The sequence below is a fragment of the Diplotaxodon limnothrissa genome, linkage group LG5, assembly GCF_057381915.1.
Source record: "Diplotaxodon limnothrissa isolate DT_005_m linkage group LG5, D_limnothrissa_male_GT1.1, whole genome shotgun sequence".
Classification (NCBI taxonomy): Eukaryota; Metazoa; Chordata; class Actinopteri; order Cichliformes; family Cichlidae; genus Diplotaxodon; species Diplotaxodon limnothrissa.
In genome coordinates this window covers 1,471,261-1,498,775 of record NC_140600.1, presented here as the reverse complement: position 1 = coordinate 1,498,775, position 27,515 = coordinate 1,471,261, and the positions used below count along the sequence as shown (strand labels likewise).

At 42.9% G+C, this 27,515-nt stretch overlaps 1 protein-coding gene across 1 annotated transcript; it reads left to right on the top strand.

The window, feature by feature from the left end:
• Positions 1-1,779: 1,779 nt before the first annotated feature.
• On the top strand, positions 1,780-26,514 carry ldlrad2 (low density lipoprotein receptor class A domain containing 2). The gene is made up of 5 exons (XM_085353666.1): positions 1,780-1,864; positions 7,098-7,589; positions 24,451-24,600; positions 24,743-24,883; positions 26,234-26,514. The coding sequence occupies exons 1-5, from the start codon at positions 1,780-1,782 to the stop codon at positions 26,512-26,514; spliced, it is 1,149 nt and encodes a 382-aa protein (XP_085209792.1).
• The last annotated feature ends 1,001 nt before the right edge of the window (positions 26,515-27,515 follow it).

The following is a 27,515-nucleotide window of genomic DNA, read 5'->3' as shown; positions in this document are numbered from 1 at the left end:
CCTCCTGAGGAAGTACAGTCGGCTTTGGGCTTTTTTATACAGGTGCTCTGTGTTGCATGACCAGTCCAGTTTATTGTCCACCCACAGCCCGAGGTACTTGTACTTGTTGACCACCTCCACCTCCTCCCCCTCTATCTGAACCGGCAGTGGACCTGCTCTAGACCTCCCGAAGTCCACAACCAGTTCCTTAGTCTTTGAGGTGTTGAGTTGCAGGTGGTTTGTGTGACTCCATGCGACAAAGTTCCTCACCAGACTTCTGTACTCCTCTTCCTGATCATCCCAGATACACCCCATGATGGCTGTGTCGTCTGCAAACTTCTGAATGTGGCATAATTCAGAGTTGTAGCAGAAGTCAGAGGTGTACAGGGTGAAGAGAAGAGGGGACAGCACAGTTCCCTGTGGTGCTCCTGTGCTGCTGACCACTGTGTCAGACGTGATGTCCTTCAGCCTGACGTACTGTGGTCTGTCGGTGAGGTAGTCGGAGATCCAAGCCACCAGGCAGGGGTCCACCTCCATCCTGTTCAGTTTTTCTTGAAGCATACAGGGCCGGATGGTATTAAAGGCACTGGAAAAGTCAAGAAACAGGATCCTGACCGTGCCTTTTCCCCCATCCAGGTGTGAGTGGGCTCTGTGTAGGAGGTACAGGATGGCATCCTCCACTCCGACACCCGCCTTGTATGCAAACTGTAGTGGGTCCTGGGCATGTTGTACCTGTGGTCGGAGGAGGTTGAGGAAGAGCCGCTCTAGAGTCTTCATAAGATGTGACGTCAGTGCCACCGGTCGGAAGTCATTCAGCTCATTGGGCCGGTTCTTTTTGGGGACCGGGACGATGCAGGATGTCTTCCATAGGGCGGGCACTCTCCCCAGTCGCAGACTGAGGTTGAAGACTCGTTGTAGCGGCTCCCCAAGTTCAGCAGCACACGCCTTTAGCATCCTAGGACACACCTTGTCTGGGCCTGCTGCCTTTCTGGGGCGAAGCTTCCTCAGTTGTCTCCTGACCTGATCCACTGTGACACTGGGAGATGTTTGGGAAGAGGGGAGGGGGGGAGATGTCTTGCTGCTGAGAGAGGGATTGGAGGAGGGGGGTGTCATGGTGTCAGGAAGGGGGGGAAGCGAGGGAGGTAGGAGAGTGGGGATTGGACTCTGTAGTGAAGGTGAGGGTGGGGGGGTTGTGGGCTGGTCAAACCTGTTGAAGAAGTTGTTGAGTTGTAAAGAGCACTACATAAGGACCAGCCCATTTACAACTGGATATAATTACTGTTCCAGTGTGTTTTCTTGTGAAACACATGATTTGTGATTAAATGTTTCTACAGCAGTGTATCTAACGTGTATCTAATGATGTAAGATTTGGTTAAGCACATAACTGTACTGACTTAGCCTTAAACCAGAGAAGCAGCTAAAAGCACCCAAGGAAGAAGGAGAGTTCAGCTAACTAAATGAAGTTTACATCAAGTGAGTGGACCTTTATTTTGAACAAAGACTGTGTGTGTGTGTGTGTGTGTGTGTGTGTGTGTGTGTGTGTGTGTGTGTGTGTGTGTGTGTGTGTGGCTGATTGGTTGGGTGTTGTCAAGGAGATGACTGGACACGAGAGGATAAGGTTCAACTCGAATAACAAAGTAACAGAAGAGAGCAGCACACCGCTAAACAGACAGTCACACTCTTGCATGCTGCACTTTCTATTTTGGACAAATGTGACAAATTTAGGTTAAAGTGACTCTGTTAACCTGTGAACTGACTGAACCCTCCTCTGCTTTTCACGTTCGTATCCCAGTTTGGATAATGGAGAGCTGCAATCAGCGGGTGTTCACACTGCTGCTCCTGCTGCGCTGCTTCATGAGTCTCTCCACCTCGTCCATCGACACCAGTAAGTTTTTAACACCCGGATACAACTGTGTGAAATACTCCACAAACTCAACTAAAAGAGGCTTGGTGCACGTGTGTGTGCTGTATTTCTCTGTGCACAACGCTCTGATTGCGCTAAATATGTGAGAGTCAAAGTAACAAAACAAAGACATGCAATCATTTTTAAAATCTCTGTGTGTGTGTTAACAAGGTTTTTCCAAAGACACCAGCAACACATTTCAAATAAACCAGGCCAAGTTTATTTGTTAGTATTTCTACTAATTACTTCAAAAACATGAGAGGCTGAGACGTTCTAGTGCTTCAGTGTGTGCTCAGGCTGTACTGCTGTCCATAAAGTAGAAATCACTGACTAGGCTCAGGAACACTGACCCTGTATATCACACACGTTTTGCCTTCTACATAACTTCTGTTGAACTAAAGGTCTATGAAGACAGTGCCCAACAAAATTCGGCTTGTAATCACAAACAAGTGTCACAGTCCACCGTGTCCATTTCACAGTTTGCCTGTCCAAAGCCTGAAACGTCCCGCATGCAGAAGTTGCATTATTAGAAGGGGGAGATAATATATTTATAATATATATAAGTCGGTAGGAGGGATGGGTACCGTTATCCGGTGCCATGATGGCACCGGTTCTGACATAAACGGTAGTAACCAGACCGAAAAGCAGCGCACATTTCGGTGCTTTATTTCGGTGCTTTTTTTTCCTGAGCTGTGATACACTTCTAGCCAATCATTTTACGTTTCCGAGGATAGTAGGCGGGTCCAGGTACGTACGTTCTGTTAGAGCAGAGCTACAGATTAAAAATGCCCAAGGCGAAGTGATCAAAGTCTGGCTGTACTTCACAGCAAAATATGCAAACTCAGCAGCAACAAGTGCTTTAAGCTGATACTGTGATACTGTCAAAGGAGGTAACACCTCAAATCTGATGAAACACCTGGCGACGCATAGCGTTTTTTTAAAAGCCGAGAAATGCGCCGTATTTGATAGCTTGCTGCGAGACCTCACACCGAGCACATCTACTGCGGGTGTGGTGCCTGTTATCAACCCGGAGTTAGCAACATCCCCCAAAAACCCGAAGAGGAGAGTCCTGGCCCCTAGCCCTGCCAGTGTAGCAGAAATGATGAGGATGATGATGCAGCAGCAGCCGTTCTTCTCTGCGTGAGTAGCTTAATGTTGTTCGTGTGTAATTTACGTTGAGTAGGCTAACCACGTTATTACATTAATGCATGTAAGGTGAACTAGCAAACACCGTCGTAGTTACATGCGGCTGTCTTCTTGTTTGATGGCAGATACTCCCTTCACCCTGGCCAAAAAGGCTAAAATGACCAAAGAAAAAGTGGAAAACAGTTAAACATGAGAGGTTTTTGGACAAAGTTGGTGTTTTTTCCATTGTTTAAGCACTGCTTCCAGCCAAGAGTGATACCATATATGCCCTATAGCTGCAGAAAAGGCTAACATTGTTATCTTTTTACAAAAAAACAGCTGAACATGAGAGGTTTTTGGACCAATTTTGTGTTCTCCATTCTTTAAGCACCGGCACCGTTTCAAAAGTACCGATTTGGCACCGGTATCGGATAAAACCTAAACGATACCCATCCCTAGTCGGTAGTGAGATAAACATGTATGATGTACACTCCAGAGTCCTTCATCACTAGAAACAATTAAGCTAGGCTGCTAACATGTATTTGCTTGTAAATGTGTTCTGTGTCTTAATAAATTAATTATTGTACATGAAATATACAGATGGGAGCCAAATTCAAGAGCAAACCTAGACCAGACCTCTAAAGTAAGGAGATGTGATGGCTGATGTTGTTATACCTAAGGGTTTGTCTTACTTATGCTCACACCATATGAGACCAAATATTTTAATTGTGGGAGAAATTTAAAAGGTCAAAGTGGGACATGACCAGTAGCGTGATGGAGAATGACCGAGCTAAGATCCTGTGGGACTTCCAGATACAGAAGAATTGGTTCTTATACAGGACTTTTCTACTCTGAGCACTCTATACAACTCGTTCATTCACCCAATCACGCAAGCTAAGTTGTTAAGTGCTCCCTATCTAACATTCACACTCAGAGAGCAACATGGGAACCACTAACCTTCCAGTTAGTAGCTGACCTGCTCTACCACCTGAGCTACAACCACCCCGGACAAAATGGTGGTAGCTAACCAACCAGACATAGTGGTGGTGGACCAACTGAAGAAGACGGCCGTAGTGATAGATGTAGCAATACTGAATGACGGCAACATCAGGAAGTAGTAACACGAGAAGCTGGAGAAATACCAAGGGCTCTAGAAGATGTGGAGGATGAAGGTAGCAGTGGTGGCAATCGGAGCGCTTGGTGCAGTGACTCCCAAGCAAGGCGAATGGCTCCAGCAGATTACAGGAACAACATCAACAACATTGTCGAAGACCCAAGCTTGCAGCATGAAAAACAAAAGTTTGATGCTGATGCTTTGGTGCCTGCTTCCTGAACTGACACTGGGAGCTGGTTCCACCACAGGTGATGGTCCTGGTTGAAGATTCACTGAACTCAGAGTGCCTCCACACTCACCAGAATTCAGTCTAATAGAAAATATTCAGATTTGGTGGAATGGGAGATTTTGAACACACACAGTGGGATGCCTTCTACATCCGGGTGTCCCCAAACCACCACCCACCTGCTCTTGGATAAAGGACTTCTTGGTCAACAGACCCCAGCCGGTGAAGCTCGGCCCTCACCTCTCTTCCCCTCACACTCTCAGTCCTGAAACTGGGAAAATGGTGTGCATCAAACAACCTGACACTTAACGTCACCAAGACCAAGGAACTCATCCTGCACTTCAGGTGGAACAGAACTGCCTCTGCCCCCCTGCACATCAACGGAGAAAGTGTAGAGCGAGTGGAGTCCTTCAAATTCCTTGGCGTCCACATCTCTGCAGACCTCTCCTGGTCAACTAACACCACGGCGCTAGTCAAGATGGCCCAGCAGCAGCTACACATCCTAAGGGTGCTTGCACAAAAAGTAATCAGTTCTCTGCCTGTCTGTCTCTGTCATCCAGTACTGTACTGTGTATTTATATTTATATTAAGTGTATAGTTAAATTATTGTATAGTCTTTATAATGTGCTAAGGTACCCATGCACTTTTCTAGAGCTGTTTCTAATCTTCTTATACTATGTATAATGACAATAAAGGCTTTCAATTTAATTAAATAGTGTCGCTAACAAAGTGGCCAGTGAGTGTATTTCTGTTGTTTGTATGTGTTCTTGAGTGCTTGTACAGCTTAGGCACTGGACAAGCACTGTTGACTGGTTGTTGGTTGCTCCAGTCTGCAGGCCAAATATCCTTGAGCAAATTACTAACCCTAAGTTGCTCTCCAAAGCATCCATCAGTGTATGAGTGTGTGTGAATATTACGTAGAGAGAAAAAGTGCATGTTGTCTAAAACACTGAGTGCTCTGGGAGAGTAGAAAAGGACTATATAAGAATGGGTCAAATGACCTTTTTTAACCTCTAGGAACTCATGAAAGCTGCCCAAGAAAAAAAACAATTACTAAACTACAAAGGTTATCAAATCAAATCTAAATATAACCTGTGAGCATTGTGAATAACCCCTCGTCTGTCAGCTCAACAAATAGACTTAATTTACAATACATTTTTGAGAGATGAATTTAATTTTCAACCTGCAAAATTCTTTAGTGAGGCCTCTGTACCTTCTGGTCACCCGTGCATTGGATGTTATCCTCTCCAGGTCTTGTATTTACTTAGGCCATGTGGAGGGGATGAGCTGTTTCCCACCAACAGGGGCTCATGTGCCCTAGGACATTCAAGTTGCCATGGAAACAAAGCTAATAAACTTCAGGGGTGGTCATAAATTTCCTCATTATTTGGCCTGTGGCCCAGAGGGAAGGGGCCATGGGTGACAGTGTGGAGGCTGCCGGAGCCTGCTTTTAGATAAGCTGCGTCTTAGACGTTGGTCCCACGGTAGATTTAGCAGACCAGGTCTACAATGTTATGATATGTGTGTCCTCCGAGGATCTGCTCTTCAGATGTGGTTTAACTAACTCTGACCTATCAGGCTAAAATGGTCCTGTTCCTTGTCAGCCAGCTATTTTTCTGCCAAGGGTGTTGTTTTGACCTCCTTGGCATTTTAATAATTCTGTAACTCTGTTAAATTAAAACCACATTATGTTATTTTTCATGACTTTTGTTTAAATGGGCTTATTTAGCAAATATTGAATTTTTGGGTGTATGGGATCAAAAGGAAAAAAGTCACGACAACTTCTACCTAGAACCACCATTTAAACCTGTCCTGCATGAATTATGACACCATCAATCAGGATTTGAAAAAAGATTTTTGAGCTTAATTTTTTTTTAATTTACTTTTCAAAGAGTTTTTTTTACAAGTACACTGGCTGACCAGTGGGTGGCAGGGTATGGAGTGACACATCAGTGTGTAGTGATTTATGTGCAAGTATACCATCAACACTGACACAAATACAAGAAAACCACCTATAAATACCTGTCTACTGTAGTGAGCACTGTGTGTGAAAGGGTTAATGTAACACCAGACTGGTTAGCACACATTTTGTGCGCACATTTTGAGTTGAAGATTGATAAAAACATCCCAGAGCTAGCCAGAGATGACTGAAAAACATGGTAGCACCAGAGATACTCTGCATAGACCCAATAAGGAAGAAAAAAAAACAGAAAAGAAGAAGGAATTCAAATTTTAGTCAAGTGTAAACCAAAAAGCTGGTATCTTGGGTTGGTAATTGTGAACAAAATGGTATTCAGGTGGAAGCCTTCATCTCGTTTGCAAATCCATATCTGTGCTGATGTGCAAACGTTAGTTTCTTTTTTTTTTTAAAAGACACTACTGAATTCTTTTAGTTTGTAAGAACATTAAACAATGAAGTCAGAGTTGCACAGTTTACAGAGAATGGGAACGCGAAAATATTCAGCAAGCTGAAATTTGTTGGCTGACGTTACACGACAATAGCTTTAAAATGAAAGGAAGGCAACATAAACTCAAACAACCATAATGGTTCGAAATACTTTAAAATACTGTGAAAAAAAAAAAAAAACCCAAAAGCAACACAACTCAAAAACACAGAGTGTGTTCAGGTTAGCCCATTTTTAATAAAGAGAAATTGATCAAAGTAACCTTTTAAAAAAATCTGTAACAACCTTGCTTTGACTGTGTAATATGTGGGAAGTTAGTCTCTTGTTTTTTTTCTTCCCTGTCAGTGAATGTGGTAGATTTCTGTGGCCAGACAATCCAAGGTGACGGTATGATCATCAACTCACACCAGGAATCCAAGAAGTACTACTTTGTGATCATGGGGACTGATTGCCACCTGACAATGCAGGCCAGCTCTCCCAAAGACAAGGTGCAGTTCCATTTCCGCTTCTTCCTGGTTTACAGCTTGCTTAGAGTGGCCCCCCTGAGTCCTGCGCCTGTCTTGCCAGAGTCTCTGTCCCCCCACGGTTCTGCCCCTCTCAGCCCCAGATCGCAGTCTACCTCTGGTGAAAACTCAGAAGATCCGTGTCATGCCGGCTCTTACGTTCAGTTCTATGATGGTCGGGACACAACCTCGCCTCTCTTGGGGCCTCCTCTTTGTGGGAAGAGCCCACCCCGACCAGTGCTGTCCACAGGAAACTACCTGACCCTGAGGCTGGTGACCAGGGGGACTCAGCCTCGAGTTGACTTTGTGGGGGACTTCACCTCCTTCAGACTGGGTAAGAAAAACACGGTAAAGGTTATGAAAATGTGTTTGAAAGTCAGTCTTTAGCTAAGAAACAGGAGACCTTTAATCAAACACATACTTTAGGAAAGTTCTGCTTTGTTTTACTTCAAATTCAAATTCAAATTTTATTTGTCACGTACACAGTCATACACAGTACGATATGTAGTGAAATGCTTGGACAACTGCTCGTGACCTAAAGAGAACAAAAAAGGAAAAGGCTATGAATAAGATAGGAAATAAATATGAAAAATTAAAAAGGGTAAATTTAACTAGGAAGGAATAAAATATAAATTAAGGTTAAAAATGAAATAACTGTACAACACAAATTAGAATGAAGGGTAAATTTAACTGGGAAGAATAAGATAAAATATATAAATTAAAGTTGAAAATAAAATAACTGTACAACAAAATACACAATATAGAACTATATAAGAATGTATGAAGAAATATAAATAAATATATACACAATAACAGCAGCTGTACAAGTATTAACTGGAAATGAAGAATATAATGTCCAGTGTTGTGCAATCCACATTACTTGAAGGTCAGCTGAAGTTAAAAGCGAAAACCCACAGCGATGACAGAAGAAGCTTATAAGAAACTGGAATAACACGTCTTGTATTTTAATGTAACATTTTATTTTGCAGATACAAAATGTCACTGGAGATTTAACAGGATAGACAGATGCTGCATCATTTAAAGTCAGTGTTAATTTAATTTGAGAAGTAGCGCTGGGGGCTTTTGGCCTACTACTCCTTGCAGAAACTCTCTAAATCCTTTAGGTGTCGTTGCTGCAACTTGGCAACTCAAAACGGGAGCTCTGTCCACAGATTTCCTACAGGACTGAGGTCTGGAGACTGGCTAGGTCACTCCTGCAACTTGTGCAGGTCTGCAGGGTTGTCACTGACAGCTCTTTGATTTTACCCATAGTAGTGCTGAGGTTGGAATGGAGAAAATCGGTTCTGTGAGCAGGTGTGATTTCTTTTTTTTTGCCTGTCCGGTTTGGTTCCTTAGCCATCAGAATTGATATCTGAAAGCCAACAAAGGCACCCAATGGATTTACTTTTCCAAGTGGATCATCACGGCCTTGCCGTTTTAGTCCATTTGATCAACCCTTGTTGTTATTATTTATTTTATTTTATTTTCAGTTGTTACAGACGGGACAGACATGGCTGGGGGATAGGAAAGGAAGAAAGAGAGATGAAGGAACAGAAAAACAGAGGGGAAGAGGGACAGTGAGAAAGTAAACTTAAAAAGAAAAAAAATCTCCCAGATCACCTGTTGAGAGAAAAAAAAGAAAAAAAGAGAAAACAAGCAAAAAAAAGAGAGCAACATAATAAGTGTAAATAACAGTAAATACTAAATATTAAATGTTTTTGTGCAGCACGCAGGACCGACAGCACACAGTGTGCTTTGAGGTAGCAGCCAAGAAAAGTGTAGCTTGTCTGAACACCCGTGTGGATCAGTGCGCTTGTTTTCAAAAGGTTTCTCCATGTAATGATCTGCTAGAGGGTGTAGGGAGCCATAGCCCTGTCCCCCAGGGCATGAAGCATGCATGGAGGAGATCCAGGCCCCAGACATCCAGAGGCTCCAGAGTGCGAGAGCCCAAGGAGGTCCACTTTAAGGGCAACCATGCCACCCTCCTGAGAAGATTTGAGGAGAGCCCCAGACGAGAGAACTCCCAGCAGCCACAGAGCAGAAGCCAGAGGGAGCTGCAGTGGCGTGCCCGCGGGCTCTGCCGGCAGCCAGCTGTGCCAGAGTGAACCGAGCCGTAGGCCCAGAGGCCGGAGGGCCCCCCAATCCCCGGAAGAGGCCCGACCAAGCCATGGGCACCAGGACCCGCCAAGCGGCCACCAGGAGTGAGCCGGTACATACATGAGCGCCCAGCCCTGGACACCACCTAGACCCAGGAGATGTAACCCTTTCCCCTGAGGTGGAGACAAGCATACCGCTCCCGGCTCTGCAGCAGCCGGGAGGCCCTGCATCACAGACCCCAATTGGACGGCCAACTCCTCCTCCCAGCCTCTGCGTCCCAATGGCTAACAGAGAACGGGGGGGTGTGAAGACCCCATACCTCCCTCCTCCCACTCATGTGTAGTGTTGCTGCGTGCTGTTCCCAAGTGCATTTAAAACACGGGAGGGCATGGTGCTGCTGGCAAAGAACAGCAGGTGTCAGCACGGCCCCTCTCGAGAACCCTCAATGTCTACATGCATTTAAAATCAAGAGGCGGCCACCAGCACCAGAGGTGAGGTTCAATACACAGACCGTCCCCCACCCCCAAGCCCCTATATGTGTGTGTTATGAGAGTGTGAGTAATGCGGATGTCTAGGTTGTGGAATAAAATTGAGGCGCAGGCGGCCAGAAGGGGACAGAGGGGACACAGCAGGTGTGATTTCTAGACATGAAGAGCTGAGATCAGGAGTAGCTGTAATTGATTTACTGATTTGTTCCTATGTATGTGCCATTGTAATGTATGGGCACAGCCAGTCTGTGGGCTGATATTTGGTGAAAGAAAAGAGAGAGACTGGTCATTTCTGTTTAAAACTTACAAATTCAACAGGGCATCAGAAGTATTCCCCCCAGTGCACACTGCTGAATAGTGCAAAAGTTCATATTTAAATTCTTAAACAGTGATGTAGATTGTATTCAGAGTAGTTGTAAAAGCAATGAGAAGTCTTTTGTTTTAATATTAGTTGTTGGCAGATCACTGGAAATAGACCAACGTTTTTTAGGGTTTGCCAAGTTTTCCACTCAGGCCTTTTATATAAGTGCTGTTTTGTTTCTTTGGGGATATTTATTTGATATCTCCCTTTGAGGTAGCAGCAAGGGATCAATTCATTATCCCGCCTCACTGTATCTGCAGCTAGACTTTGTGACTCTGTGTCAGCAATACGTGGAGGCTTTACATTTGCAGATTTCTGTTTGCCATACCTCAGGAAGGCCAGAAAGTAATTTCTTCAAATTTGGTAGATATATTCATTCTTGTCCTTACCACATCTTCCATTATAAAATGGACCAGAACCAGAACACAGGGCATCTTTCTTCAGGAGACAACACTTTGATTTCTTGTCAAGCTGAGTTTGTTGTCGCTTGTTCAGGTGTTTATTGTGTCTTTCAGTTTCCACATAACACTGAGTAGAGATGTGAAAACAGATTATTTTGCTCAGTGTACATTGGTGCTGTTTGTGGTAAAAGAACGTCTTCGGTATGGTTTGAAGTTTGAAAAAGTTTTGTGTCTAACATTAGTTTTGTGTCATGCAGCAGACACGTAGATTTATATTTAAAAACAAATCATCTGTATACTTTTGTGCACGTGGCTTAATAAGTTCATCTGCATGTTTTCAGTGGGAGAAACGTTTTGTCATCATCCAAGTGACTTCCTAAACGTAAAGAGCAGTGTGTGAGTGATACACTGTGGCTGTGGTTTCATGGTCAGAGTAAGGTTACACCAGGTGGAGCAGAGAAACATGTGAATTTAGATGATGATGCTGAGATTCATTGACTGAATTCCACCATCATATCAACTTTATACCACCTAGAAAAACAGACAGCATAAACAGTGTGCTGTCAGTGTGGAGGATGGAAATCAGCCAGGACAACTCAGGAAACATCTGCTCACATCTGGTTGATTTAAGTTGTGTACATCCACAAAGAGCAGCAGGTCAGCTGATGACAGCCTGTACACTAAGAAAATCTACTGCAGCTCTTAGTAGAAATTATTGAGAGTTATGATTATTTTCCCCACACTGAGCCACTAAGACCAATTATAGGGTTCCACACCCGCTGAATCCACTTTAACCTCTGACTGTACACATTTTCTGTTTTGTTTTGGGGGGGTTTCAGTTTCACAAAAATAGAAACATCCTCAAAAGAGGGTTTAAATTTATTGATGTCTTTATTATCCAGGTGAGTAAATCCCAAAAAGTTTATTCTGTTCATCTGGACGTAGCATTTTCAGTGGGAGAAATGTTTGCTCATCATCAGGTGACTTCTTCAGTCTCACCTGACTGCAGGTTTCAACCTTATAAACAGGACATTTGCATAATGACTGAAACCAGTACCACTGAAGGAACACTGATCATTAATATGCAAATTCTCATGACTATATATCAACAACCACTGATGTCTGTGAAGGTTCTCAGTCATCCAGGTCATCGTAGTCAAAGGAGCTTGCAAAGAAAAGCGTCTGGACTTCTTTAAGTTGCTTGAAGACGTTTCACCTCTCATCCGAGAAGCTTCTTCAGTTCTAAGGTCAAATGGTGGAGAGTCCCAGATATAAACCTAGTTGGAGTTTCCCCCCACAGAGGGACAAAAGGACCCCCTGATGATCCTCTAATCGCCTGAGCCAAGGTGTGAAACTGGGTGTGGGTCCCAATCAGCCAGAGTTTCAGGTGAGTTCATTGTGAAACCTGGCCCCACCTTATCAAATCAAATCAAATCAAATCACTTTTATTGTCACATCACATGTGCAGGTACATTGGTACAGCACATGTGAGTGAAATTCTTGTGTGCGAGCTTCACAAGCAACAGAGTTGTGCAAAATACAATAATGTAAACAAGCAAAATACAAGAATGGCTACATCTGAAACTAATAAATATATGTACAATATATAATAGTATATGCATTTCTGGATGTGTATACTAAATATTTTTCTACGTGTGTGTGTGTGTGTGTGTGTGTGTGTGTGTGTGTGTGTGTGTGTGTACACATATTTTACAAATTAAATAGAGTAAACAATAAATAAAATATATAAAATATACAGAGTTGAGACATGTGCAAAACAGTGGCATTACTGTACAGTGTGGAGTGCATAATGTTGAAGTTCCAGTAGTGAAGCTGAGGTGTCTATGAAGTGTTCAGCAGTCTGATGGCCTGGTGGAAGAAGCTGTCTCTCAGTCTGCTGGTACGGGACCGGATGCTGCAGAACCTCCTTCCTGATGGAAGCAGTCTGAACAGTTTATGGCTGGGGTGACTGGAGTCCTTGATGATCCTCCCCGCTTTCCTCAGGCACCGCTTCCTGTAGATGTCTTGGAGGGAGGGAAGCTCACCTCCAATTATCCGTTCAGAGCACCGCACTACTCGCTGGAGAGCTTTGCAGTTGTAGGCGGTGCTGTTGCCATACCAGGTGGTGATGCATCCAGTGAGGATGCTCTCAATGGCACAGTGATAGAAGGTCCTGAGGATGCGGGGGCTCATGCCGAATCTTTTCAGTCTCCTGAGAAAGAAGAGGCGCTGCTGCGCCTTCTTCACTGTTTTGTTTGTGTGTACTGACCACGTAAGATCCTCAGCCAGATGTACTCCAAGGAACAGGAAGCTGCTCACTCTCTCCACAGCAGCGCCGTTGATGGTGATGGGGGTGTGTACTTCTCTGCACCTCCGGAAGTCCACTATCAACTCCTTTGTCTTTGCGACGTTGAGGGTGAGATGGTTGTCTTGACACCAGTGGGTCAGGGCGCTGACCTCCTCCCTGTAAGCCGTCTCATCACCGTTGGTGATAAGACCCACCACTGTAGTGTCGTCCGCAAACTTCACAATGATGTTGGAGCTGTTAGTGGCTGTGCAGTCGTAGGTGTAGAGTGAGTACAGGAGAGGGCTCAGTACACACCCCTGTGGAGCACCAGTGTTCAGTGTGATGGGGGATGAGGTGATGCTGCCCAGTCTGACCACTTGGCGTCTGTCAGACAGGAAGCTAAGGATCCAGCTGCAGAGGGAGCTGCTCAGTCCTAGATCCTGCAGTTTCCTGTCCAGCTTCGAGGGAACGATGGTATTGAATGCTGAGCTGTAATCTACAAACAGCATTCTCACATACGTGTCTCTCTTCTCCAGGTGTGACAGGGCAGTGTGTAGTGTCAGGGCTATGGCATCATCAGTGGACCTGTTGTGGCGGTATGCAAACTGTAGAGGGTCCAGTGAGTCGGGTATTGCAGAGCAGATGAAGTCCCTGACCAGCTTCTCGAAGCATTTGCTTACGATGGGGGTCAGGGCTACAGGTCGCCAGTCGTTCAATGAGGAGATGGTGGAGGATTTGGGTACAGGGACGATGGTGGCCATTTTGAAGCAGGCTGGGACTACAGACAGAGAGAGGGAAAGGTTGAAGATGTGCGTGAACACTCCAGCCAGCTGAGCCGCGCATGACTTGAGGACGCGGCCGTGAATCCCGTCCGGACCAGTAGCTTTGCGTGCGTTCACCTTCCTGAAGCACTTCCGCACATCCTCCTCAGACACAGTGTGCGCACTGACGTCATCCGCGGTGCGCACACTGTCCGGTCTCATGGTGTTCGCTGTGTCGAATCTAGCGTAGAATACGTTTAGATCCTCACACAGAGAGGCCGTGGTCTGCGGTGTGCTGGTTTTCCCTCTAAAGTCTGTGATCGTGTTTAGTCCCTGCCACATACTCCGAGGGTTGTCAAACTGTTGCTCCACCCTGTCCCTGTACTCACGTTTGGCTGCTTTGATCGTCTTCCGGAGTTGGTAATGTGCGTGTTTGTAGTCCGATGTGTATCATGCAAATTCCTGAGATCAGATGGCCCTTTAGATGCAGATGGACAGCTGAGTCTTGTCCTGTGGAGGTGGCTTCTCTATGTTGTGCCATGCACTTGTGAAGTTTGCACTTTCCATCTGCATCTAAAGGTCAAAGGTCACTCTTTCGAGGATGCCAATGTTCACATTTTGGACAGAGAGGACAGATGGTTTGAAAGAGGAGTGAAAGAAGCATCTATGTCCACTGTGAGCGACCATCTTTGAACAGAGGCGGGGGTTTACGACACCAACTCTCTGCCATCTATAATCCAGTTTTGAGATCCCTTCCCAGACGCCTTAACGCCCACTCACATCCTCGGCCATCTGACCTCAGGAATGATAAGGTGGGGCCAGGTTTCACAATGAACTCACCCGAAACTCTGGCTGATTGGGACCCACACCCAGTTTCACACCTTGGCTCAGGCGATTAGAGGATCATCAGGGGGTCCTTTTGTCCCTCTGTGGGGGGAAACTCCCACTAGGTTTATATCTGGGACTCTCCACCATTTGACCTTAGAACTGAAGAAGCTTCTCGGATGAGAGGTGAAACGTCTTCAAGCAACTTAAAGAAGTCCAGACGCTTTTCTTTGAAAGCTCCTTTGACAACAACCACTGATCAATGATCCTTGAGTCATGATCAGTGACCATGGGAAACCTGGTCATTGATCCACTCTTTGTGGATGTACACGACTTAAATCAATGTGGAAATCAATTTACTGACTGGTGGAATTCAGTCAGTGAATCTTAGCATCATCAGCAAAATTCACATGAATCGCTGCTACACTTGATGTAACCTTACTCTGACCATGAAACTACAGCCATAGTGTATCAGCCACACACTGTTCTTTACTTTAAACCCATCACACTACAACTAACTAACCTGTTTATCCTGCAGAGGATTTTAATGCAGCCTTTGAATAACACACTTAGTTTGACTCAGTTTGTTTTGCAGCATGTTTCTCAATGTGATAAAACATAATGTCACATAGACTTAATATCTGATTAAAAACACGAGGACCTACATGGAAGCTTTAAATTCCCAGTCTATCAAGCAATACTGAGCATCCTTCCCTTTAAATCCAAGCTCTCTTCTTCCTCTCCTGTCCTTCTGTCTTAGTCTTTGGCCATGGAGAAAGACATTACCATATGGCCAGAGGGTGCCTCTCAGCAGCTGCAGGACTGTTTTGACAGGACTAACTGGGATATCTTTGAACATCAGGAATTCAATTCAATTTTATTTACACAGCGCCAAATCACAACAACAGTCGCCACAAGGCACTTTATACTGTAAGGTAGACCCTACAATAATACATAGAGAGAATAACCCAACAATCATATGACCCCCTATGAGCAGCACTTTGGCAACAGTGGGAAGGAAAAACTCCCTTTGACAGGAAGAAACCTCCGGCAGAACCAGGCTCAGAGAGGGGCGGGGCCATCTGCTGTGATTGGTTGGGGTGAGAGAAGGAAGACAGGATAAAGACATGCTGTGGAAGAGAGACAGAGGTTAATAACAGATATGATTCAATGCAGAGAGGTCTGTTAATACATAGTGATTGAGAAAGGTGACTGGAAAGGAAAAACTCAATGCATCATGGGAATCCCCGGCAGCCTACGTCTATTGCAGCATAACTAAGGGAGGATTCAGGGTCACCTGGTCCAGCCCTAACTATATGCTTTAGCAAAAAGGAAAGTTTGAAGCCTAATCTTGAAAGTAGAGATAGTGTCTGTCTCCTGAATCCAAACTGGAAGCTGGTTCCACAGAAGAGGGGCCTGAAAACTGAAGGCTCTGCCTCCCATTCTACTTTTAAATACTCTAGGAACAACAAGTAGGCCTGCAGAGCGAGAGCGAAGTGCTCTAATAGGGTGATATGGTACTACAAGGTCATTGAGATAAGATGGGGCCTGATTATTTAAGACCTTGTATGTGAGGAGCAGGATTTTGAATTCTGGATTTAACAGGAAGCCAAAACAGGAGAAATCTGCTCTCTCTTTCTAGTCCCTGTCAGGACTCTTGCTGCAGCATTTTGGATCAGCTGAAGGCTTTTCAGGGAGTTTTTAGGACTTCCTGATAATAATGAATTACAGTCGTCCAGCCTGGAAGTAATAAATGCATGAACTAGTTTTTCAGCGTCACTCTGAGACAGGATATTTCTAACTTTAGAGATGTTGCGCAAATGGAAGAACGCAGTCTTACATATTTGTTTAATATGTGCGTTGAAGGACATGTCCTGGTCAAAAATGACTCCAAGGTTCCTCACAGTGTTACTGGAGGCCAAGGTAATGCCATCCAGAGTAAGAATCTGCTTAGATACCATATTTCTAAGCTTTTCAGGGCCGAGTACAATAACCTCAGTTTAATCTGAATTAAGAAGCAGAAAGTTAGCGGCCATCCAGGTCTTTATGTCTTTAAGACATTCCTGCAGTTTAACTGTGTTATCTGGCTTCATGGACAGATAGAGCTGGGTGTCATCTGCATAGCAGTGTAAATGTATGCTATGTCTTCTAATGATGCTGCCTAAGGGAAGCATGTATAATGTAAACAGAATTGGTCCTAGCACTGAACCCTGTGGAACTCCATAATTAACCTCAGTGTGTGAAGAGGACTCTCCATTTACATGCACAAACTGGAGTCTATTAGATAGATATGATACAAACCACTGCAGTGCAGTACCTGTAATACCTACAGCATGTTCTAATCGCTCTAATAGGATATTATGGTCGACAGTATCGAACGCTGCACTGAGGTCTAGCAGGACAAGCACAGAGATGAGTCCACTGTCAGAGGCCATAAGAAGATCATTTGTAACCTTCACTAAAGCTGTTTCTGTGCTGTGATGAACTCTGAAACCTGACTGAAACTCTTCAAATAAACCTCTGCAGATGATCTGTTAGCTGTTTGACAACTACTCTTTCAATGATGTTTGATATGAAAGGAAGGTTGGAGATTGGCCTATAATTAGCTAAGACTGCTGGGTCTAGAGATGCTTTTTGAGTAAAGGTTTACTCCATGCTGCCGTAACACACCTGGAGCTATGTGTGGATGCTTTTCATGGATTACTGCTAAGCTTTTAACACCATTCTTCCACACAAACTGGTGGTTAAGCTACAGGACCTGGGGCTTCCATACAGCACCTGCATGTGGCTCAACAGCTTCCTCTCAGGCTGTAGACAGAGAGTGAGAGTTGGCCATCACACATCCTCAGCCCTGAGCCTCAGCACTGGCTCACAGAGACTGCTGGTGTCCTTCTACAGAGCCACCAACAGACACAGACCTATTGCATATGCATCTGGTACACTAGCTGCACCGTGGCTCAGAGAAAAGCACTCCAAAGGATCATTAACACCACCCAAAGGATCACTAGCTGCCCTCTCCCCACACTGGAAGATCTACACAATACCCACCGTCTTAAAAAAGCTGCTGCTACTAAAAAATGTCCATCACGCCACTCTTGAATTGATCTATGCGCTGACTGAAGCATGTATGTGCACTGTAATCCCTAACAGTTGTCCTAGCTCATAACTAATAAGCTCATAACACTCAAATGTCGTTTTGTAGTTGAGCAAACTATAAAGTAGTGAGCTCTGTTGGCTTTTATGCAGCTTTAATTGAATAGGGCTCAATATTTTTTAGCTAATTTTTTTGGAAAGCTCAAAAAGTTTAAGAAGCTTAGTTTAGTGACGTTCTGGTGGGTGGAGTCTTGTCGCTCCCTCAGGAAAGCTGAGTCAGCCATCTTGAATTTACCTTGATGCGGGGAAGATTTGGCCAGCCCGTGTGGATTAAGAGTCCCCAACTTCAACCCACCACCTTATTTTTTTTCATCAACTGCCCTAAATTTGGTAAGTCTAACGTGTTTTTGTTTTGTTTAAATTTAATTTCGATAAACATTCTTTTTTTATTTTTTACTGGAAATATATTCGTACTTTGTGCACAGTGAATGTTTGTTATAAATGAATTCGAATCCAAGTAATTGTAATTTTAAAAGTTTTCGAATGTGACAAATACGTAATGTTATTTCAAATTAGAATGGTGTAACGTTTTGGCGGTTTTCCGTGGGGGACAACATTTCCCATAATGCATTGTATTCTTGCCCGGGAAGTTGACGGTTGGCAGTTCTAGCTCCATGCGTTTGAACTTTCTACTAAAACTTTCTACTGTCCGTTTCTACCGGTTGTCGTATTCGCCGGTAATGCACGTGCGTATTGTGAGTATACTTATTTCAATAAGTGTCCGTGTTACACAGTCAGTAGTTTACGCTGTTGAGCTGTGTGTGCTAGCATGAAGCGAACAATAATAAACAACGTGAGTGTGTTATCATTATGGTAATTAGACACATGTTTGTATTTTTTCGTAGTCTCAAATGTGTGGTTGTGAGATAATCTCGAAATCCTTTTAACAGTTTAGAGGGGTATTCCACTAAGCGAGCTCTACAAGTCAAGGCTTGCGGAAAAATGCATCGCCTGATTCAGCCTAACATTACACACTGGTCGAACTCAGTGCTACGAACGAAGTTCAGCTAAATTGTTCGCGCTAATTCGACAAGGCTCAACCAGCCAGACTGAGGCGCCTCCTTGACACCTTTAAGCCAGACCCTATCGATCCTTGCTAGATAAATTGAAATGAAATGAAAATAAAGAGCCGCGTTCTGCTCCCAGGCTAAGAAAGAATCATTGATGCAGACTGTGCGGATCACAAATACTCCCTAACCTGTAAGGCAGGGGTGTCCAAACTTTTTTCACTGAGGGCCACTTACTAGAAATTAGGTAAATAACCTTAACTTTAGTGTATTAAAGATCACAAAATCACTTAAAAGTGGTCGAATATGTTATATTGTTGAATATAATTAAAGACAAAACTGCCTTCATCACAGCTTTCCATAATTGGATCTTTATTGATTCATTCAGAAAAAGCTTTGGTAGCTTATTTTCAGAACAGCAGCCTCAGATTTCTTCTTAGACAGAAGATTTACAGCACAGAGAAAAAACAATAAAAGGGAAAATAGGACGGGTAAATTTCAAGTTTGTTATTTAAGTTATTAAGCTTAGCAACACACCTATCAACATTAGTTTGAAATGGTTAACATTTACAGACTGAACTGGACTTAATAACAGGAGTGCATATAATCTTAGTAAATTATTGTGGTGAGTATCAGCTGCGCTGGGTATGTAAATCGGGCCATCCAGCTGCGATGCTGATTCGACGTCACTCGTGCCAAAAATCCGGACAAATGTCACTTGATCAAGGAGCAGATCTGCATCAGATGAGATCAGCTGACTACGTGTGTGTGTTGTGCAAAAAATGTTTTTGAACATTAATAAGTCGTCTTTGTGCACATATTGTTTACAGATATCAGACTGCAAAGAGTGCTACAGAGTCAACATTTCACCAGTTGTCAGTGGGTGAGTTTTATAATTTGTCCTAATTTAAATAAAAAATAAATACAAAGAAATTAGAGAATTTTGCCCTGAATTAAAAATTCAAAATTTTTAGATTTTTTTGGGTTACCCTTCTAGATTGACAAGTTTAGCCCATTACACAAAAAGTTTGGACACCCCTGATCTATAACAATGACAATCAGAACATGGCTATCCAACACTTTGTTTTTACTCTGCATTTGTGTAAATACTATTCTGATAGATATTGTATGTTCATCTAGGAACAGCATGATGTAAATACAAGACGGGCCCTCGTCCTTCGTGCACTTCCTGTGTACCTGCGTGAAGATGCCTCCACGTTATTCAGGACTTGTGATGTAAGTGTACTGGCCTCAGCATCAACCCCTTTGCCTAGCTGTTCAGTCAAACATATGACATCACTCAGAACTCAAGGAGAACCAGGGTGTATATCAGGGGCCCGTTCTTCGTACGTCGCTTACTACATCCAAGATCAAATGACACATCCAAGATCAAATCATCGCGCTAACCGTGAGCTCGCTAATCCGGTTCCCCGAACACACCTGCTGTTGACGATTACTACAGCTGGACGCAGTAATGTGACATCACTGGGTGTAGTAAAAGGGGCTACGCATCGATAGTAGAAACATTGATCGGCAACCCTCTGATTGGTCGGCGAAAATGTCGAAGGAGTGCGCTCGGCTCGGTATTTTTCGGCAGCAGAGCAAGAACTCCTGAGTGAGGGATTTCAGGAGTTTCAGAGTTTAATCAGAACGCAAGGGAACACTGCAAAGGCTGCAAAAGCAAGGAGCGAGGGCTGGCAGAAAGTTGCTGACAAATCAAACTCGTAAGTAATTTAATAATAATAATAATAATATATTGGATTTATATAGCGCTTTTCAAGGCACCCAAAGCGCTTTACAATGCCACTATTCATTCACTCTCACATTCACACACTGGTGGAGGCAGCTACGGTTGTAACCACAGCTGCCCTGGGGCAGACTGACAGAAGCGAGGCTGCCATATCGCGCCATCGGCCCCTCTGGCCAACACCAGTAGGCGGTAGGGTAGATTTATTATATTACACTATATTATCCAATATTATATTACATTACATTATATTATAATATGTTATATTTTATCCTCTTTCACATTAGAGCCACGACAGGACCCACTAGAACATGGGAACAGGTAAAAGTGAAATATAAGAATATTCTACAGAATGGTAATATTTATCACTTATATTGCTTTTCGTCTCTTGGAAAGAGACCCTGGAATAATCTGTTTGTTTATAACAGCAACCAAGAAAAGGGCAGAGGAAAAAAAGACAGGTGGTGGTCCTGCACCCCCTCGTCAACAAGTTGGTTAAGTGAATAATACCCTCACGGGAAAATCGATATGTCTCTATGAGCACACTGTCGCGCTGAGCTAAAGGATCCTGTCTGTCCCGCAATATACGCTGAATTCTGAAAACTCTCCTTATCAATCTTGCACCTTCCGCAATGGGTGGCTCGCGTATACGGACAGGACATGGCTGCGACAGGCTTCCCAAATCCACCTTCGCTTTTATAGCCGTGGTCTCTCATCTTGATTACACGAAGTAATTTACAATTGCTACTCTGAAATATGAATTAAATCTGTAATAATTACATACATGTAATAGAATGTTAATAGTACATTTCCCTTTTTTAGGAAATGACCTGTGTGAAATCAATAAATGGATCAGGTGCTGCATTGTCTTTAGTTACATTGATGTTATTTATTTATGGTGAAACAGTGGTGGAATATCGCTGTTGCTTTCGTATAAATGAAGCGGACATACCTGCGTGGCCGCGATCTAATCCTGTTTACATAAAGTAAACCTGCTCCAGAGCAGGTTTACGCTTACGGCTCTGTTGCTATGACAGCAAGTCCCGGATGAGCTTCGGGGAACCGACTGATCCAGGATCACGCGAAATCGTCAACAATCTAATCCGGCTAACCTACTTAGCGAGGTACGAAGAACGGGCCCCAGGAAGGAGGTTCAACACAGTCCTCATCTGACTTGTTTTCTCCCATATATCAACTATTGTTGAATAAGATTGCAAGAAGATTGTTACGCATAAACCAGAAAACATGAAAATAGTTGAAAGATTATTAAACAAAGACAAATCCACAGATAAAAACTATCTCCCTTTTAAAATTCAAGTGTTCTATTTTTTTGGAGGTGCCATGTTGTGGTCAGAGAAATGTTTGGTAAATAACAAAAACAAATATCTTGGCATATATTTATTATTGAAAACATTTATTTAAACATATGTTTTGAAACCAAACCCAAATTAAGGTTATTGTAATGCATCATGATGTATCGCAATATCAAATTAAATCGTTGACATTATAATCCTAAAAGAAACGTGCGACTTATGAAGATTCACACCTCTAATCAATAGCATGATTTGTGTCCTTGTGGGGCTGAACTCATTCTTGTATTTTTTTTGTTTTGCAGTCAGCAGATGGTCCAGACCTCACTGACACTCCTGTGGCTCTGCTGACAGTTGTCACGGATGACACTACTGATTCGGCCCTCTTCAGTCCCGAAAGCATCTGCATTGTCGTTGAGGATGAAATACTTGTGAATGGTCCCACAAATCTGGCTGAGTCATTTCTCCTGTTCTTTGGGTACATCTATGCACTAGACCTACAATACTCAAAGAAACCTGAGCTTACATTCACATTTATCCAGAAGGTTGTGATGTGCCTTGAGGACAACAAACCACTGAAAGGGAGTCTACTGATGCTGAAGAATGATTTGTTCAATGAGTGAATCACTCAGAATGGACTACTTGTTGAGCTGAGTATTGAGGAAGCTTTTTTTGTTTGTTTTTTTCCTAATCATTTGCCTCTTCTACCTCACATTTAAGATGAATGACTGTTCAGTTCATGCACTATTCATGTTTAATGTTCTATTGCCTAATACGTAAATGCACTGCCTTGATGTTTGTTCCCTATAAGTACAGCAGTGGAAACAGTACTGTTTGTTTTCATGTATTTTTAAAAAAGAAAGTGAGCTGCAGCTGTTAAGGTACAGTAAGTGTTAAATGCCTCAATGTTCTAATAGCTGCAATTGCTGTTAATACTGAAAATGTTATTGAATTTTAGAATTGAGATGGAGACCCTTGGAGTCTTCTCTTGTTTTATTTATGAGGCACTTTTTTATGAGTGAGCTCTGTTGTTTGTGCCTTTTTAAAAGCACATTGTGTTTAATAAAAAGTTGTTAAATTGTTAGTATGTGTAATTTCATGTTTTCTAACACTTTTAGCTGATTATAATTTACTGGGCAGTTTAGAATTATTTGTAAGTGTATTTCACACCGTATTTTAAAAATATTGAAGATTTTAAGGGTTATTTCCCATATTATAAGTTAGAAAATATGAAAAAGTTTGAGTTTATTTCCCACATCGTATGAGTTGCAATATCTAAAATATTTTGAGTGTATTTCCCACCTTAATTAAGTTGAAAAATATTGAACATTTTGAGTTTACTACTCCCTAATTATAAGTTGAGGAATATCAACATTTATGAGTTAACATTGAGGTAATTTAAGGCAACTGCAACTATAATTTTTATTTTAGTTAAACTTAAAACTTTTGAAAACACAACTAAAAAATTGTTGTGTAATCTGTTACACAACAATTTTTGAGTTCTGTGAACTTATTAGGTTTTACAGTGTGGGAATGTATGTGAATGTGTGCTCATACTACTTTTATTAGCACTTTAAGTGTTTTATTTATTGATTTTATTGAATTTTATTGTTTTATTTATACTTTCACATTTTTATTTTTTATGCACTGATCGGGGACCACTTATAATGTGGTTGTACCTGTGACAATGACAATAAAGACATTCTGATTCTGATCTTTGAGTGAAGTTAGCTCTCTTTCATTTCTCTCCCTGTCAAATATGGCAGCTGGACCTTTAGCTGCAACACACTGAGGCTATGTCCACACATCATTTTCTCTCCATTTTGGCCTCCCACACTGAAACAGCGTTTTCCTCAAGGGAAAAACGCAGCGTTTTGAAAACGCTCTCGAAAACGCTGCCCCGGCGCAGTGTGGACACTAGAAAGCGCAGACTTTCTAAAACGATGACACATTTTAGTCATGTGATGCAGTCATGTGACCACTTAAAAAAAGATAGTGGAGTGCATTACAGCAGTTGTTTTGATTGCTCTCAATTTTGACAGCCCTAAAAAAGATTATTATCAGTTTGTACATGCTCCAGATAGCTTTACTTCAAATTCTTTCATTCCTACTCGCTTTTGCACCTGTGGACGCACAACTCTGTGAAAATGACTGAAAACGCTAGTGTGGACGCGGAGCGTTTTCAGACGAAAACGCCGTTTTCAAATCTATCTAGGCTAGTGTGAACATAGCCTGAGAGACAAACTGCACACACACAGTTTGTGTTTGTTGAGTTGATAGAAACGCTGTGTTAGAAATTACCTCACACTTAAAAAGTATTACTCTCTTTATGTTGGCTCCTCTTCTGTAGGGCTAGCTAGATGCTGAAGTACCACAGCTTACAGACAGTTGCAGTCGTTCTAGTGCTGTGGCATAAACCAAACAAATTTGGCAAAATTCTAATCGGTTTGATGTTTGACGCATTCAACTCAAATCCATCAAACCAAAAGTAACAAGCCTGTCAGGGAGTAAAAGTAAAAAGCAGTCAGGAAATAAACTTCTCAAGTAAAGTACAGATACATGTTCTTAGGTAGAGTAAGGAAGTATTTGTACTTCGTACTTCCCACCTCTGACCGTACCTACCATACCTATTTTCTGTACAAGGTAGAAATCCATTGCATGCACTGAATGTGTGTGTCAGTATTCAGTGGCAGTAGTCTACCCACTACCAAAGTAATCCCTCTTTTTCACTTTCTTTGTTGTCTTCTTCTTCCTTCAGGTTTTAATCAATCAGATTGCAGCAATGAGCCTTACTTCACTTGCAGGAATGGAAAGTGCATCCCTCTGAGTTTGGTGTGTGATGAAAAAGGCATTGATAACTGTGGGGATGGAAGTGACCTGGAGGAAAACCTCACCACAGGCTGCAAAGGTCAGTTAGGCTGATACTTACTTAATTAGGAAATTTGAGGATTTTGGAATACTGTAAACAGTTTAAGAAATGTATTGTAAAGCTTACCAGTGAAACACCATTTGTAATATTTAATAGCTGACCCAAATCTGTCCTCCTTCAGAAGGTCAAATTTTACCTCCTGAACCTTCACCAGCAATAGCAACCCCTCCTCATCCCTTTCTGAGTCCACCCACTGTGCCCTTCCTGACACGTATGAACTGTGGTGCGCCGATTGGTCCTCCCAATCCTGAGTCGGTAGCAGGTACGTAAACTTGCAAAGACAGTGCTCACACCCTGCAGTCAGTTGGCTGCTAAATAACAAAATTCAGTTGCACTCAAGAGTAGTCCAATAAAATTTCTTCAGTCATTGTTTCCCAGAAGATCATTATCAGATGTGATGTGGCCAGTAGGGGTGACTGTGGAGGTGTCAGACTGTTTGAAAGCCTCGTTACAATTCTGGCACAATTGCTTTAAATGCTGCAGCTTTTACAAAGCCTCGCTTTGCCCAGCGCTACAGAGCTCTATCTAGAGGAGCAGACTGCTTGCTTTCAGTGGTCAGAATTTCATTCATGTGCTTAATTTATTGTGGAGAAGTAAGTTATAGCAAATATCTACAGAGCAACATAATCATAGTCAAAGTGACCATTCAGTTGAAATAGTGGAGGGTTTTTTTTTAAATATGTTTTGGCCCTTTGTTCATATTCAGATATACTTTTAAGGAACTCTCTGCAGCAGGAACATAAAGAGAGGCTCTGAAGTGCTGATGGATGGTCAGGCAATCTGTGGTTTATGACTTTTTGTCACCGTTTGTTTGGTAGAGAACTCAATCGCAGGACTCAGAAGCTTAGGGAGAAGATGAAGGGTTTATTTGTGATATTGCACCAGGTGAAGATATATAAATATATACAATGGGATAAGAAAACACAGGGCTCGAGGGAGTCCAAGGCTGAGGGAAAGGTCTGAGGCAGGCACCAACATTAGTTCTTCTTTACTCCGTCCGTGACTCACTCAAGCAGTCTGATCTAAAACGCTCACCGTCACTCACACACATCCACAGAGTTCAAAGCGACAGGGGACACAGGCAGGGGATCTGGGAAGCCTGTACACAGGGGAAAATACGTCAGGGAGAAACTCTGAGAAATCTCAAGGAAAAGATGCTCAAGTGGCTGGGCTACACTGACACTATTCAGTACAACGATCCAGCGAGGAAGCAGTCGCCTGCCATCTTAAGTAGTCTGCCAGGTAATCACTCACAATGAGAAGCCAGAGTAGGATTAGCATGAATGAGCAACAGGTGTGCGTTGAAGGTGGGTGCAGAGGTGGGGGAGCAAGGTCCAGCTCTGCCCTGGTGGGAGAGGCGAAGGCAAAAAAAAACACACCACACCGGATCCTGAGATTCGTGACACTTTTTTTATGAATGGATGATCAATGGGCAGGACATTTCCAAGTCCATGGACCCTGTTGGGTATCACTGAATTGTTGACTATTGTTTTTTTGTGAGGTGGAGCTTCCCCACCACACACATAAATGAATGTACTTTTTCACTGCTGCTGTTTATTTAATTATGACTGTCATTTCCGATACAAATAACTATACTTTGTTTTAACTCTAGACTCCCCTGCCTCTTTGTCCCTGTTGGTTCTCTACATCATCATGGGCATGGTGACAGGTGGCATAGTGCTCTGCTGGTGCTTCTGGTCACCTGGCTGCTTCATGTGGCGAGTTAGCGCCTGTCGCTTCTTACCCTGCTGCAACTCAGCCTGTGCCTCATGCCAGTTGTGCACTCACAGCTGTATCCGCAATAAGGAGCACCGACCGGGAAAAGTCACTCCACACACACATGCCAGTGGCACACCGATGGGGACCGCGGTGGTTACTACAGCAGGTGTGTAAAGCAGCAGGACTGTCCAACAGGTCACGATTGGTACACAGAGATATGGCATGGACATGAATCATGAAGGCTGAGTGGTGTGTGACGATGTGTGAGACTCTGGCATGGACAGATCTGATGGAGTCGATTAAATGTGTTTTAAATGTAATCACACAGGTGGTGTTGTTTATGTTACTATGAGAAGATAAAGCAGGATAGAATTTATATCTGCAATTTAGTATGAAAGTATGTGATCAGTGTTTAGTCATATACATGCTATTTTCACTCTGTCTTTGAAGTAACTGTTTAGTCATGCTGTGAAAATATACCATATGTCCACAAAGTATGCTGAGGTCATATACTGAAGAAACAGCAGTGGAGTGGCCCACCTGGTGACAACAGCTGTTTGTCCCTTTGAAAAATTCACTTTTCACTCTCCATGCTGACATACTGTGGGGGAACATAACTAATCCATCCCCTGATAAATTTGTAATGTTTCTCAGTTCCAAAGAAATGAACAGTCTCTAATAAAACCCAGAAAACCACATAACAAACGCTATAAATTGATTTGGATTTCATTAAGTGAAATTCGTGGTGAACCTGTCCAATGCAGCCAGAATACTGCTTCCCACAGATTGGTTGTGTGCCCATGTACCACACAGATCCTAATCAGTCAATGAATTAATCAATCAGAGACTGCTAACCTCAACTCATTATTTGTATAAAGCACTTCTGTCTGCAGAACCAGTTCCTTCATTCCGACCTATCGACCACAAAGGGTAAGACCAAATAGCTGATAAAGGAAGTCAGGGACACAATTGTAGACCTGCACAAGGCTTGAATGGCCTATAAAACCATCAGCAAGTACTAAGTCCTGTTTCTCTTGGGAATCAAATAAGGAAAATTGTGTTCGTTAAGTTAGTTCTTTGATGTAACAATGCTTCTTGGCAATAAATCTAATAACTCTAAAAGGCTGTGTGTATGATGCCACATTTTTAAGGAAACAGCATTTGTATTTGTGTTG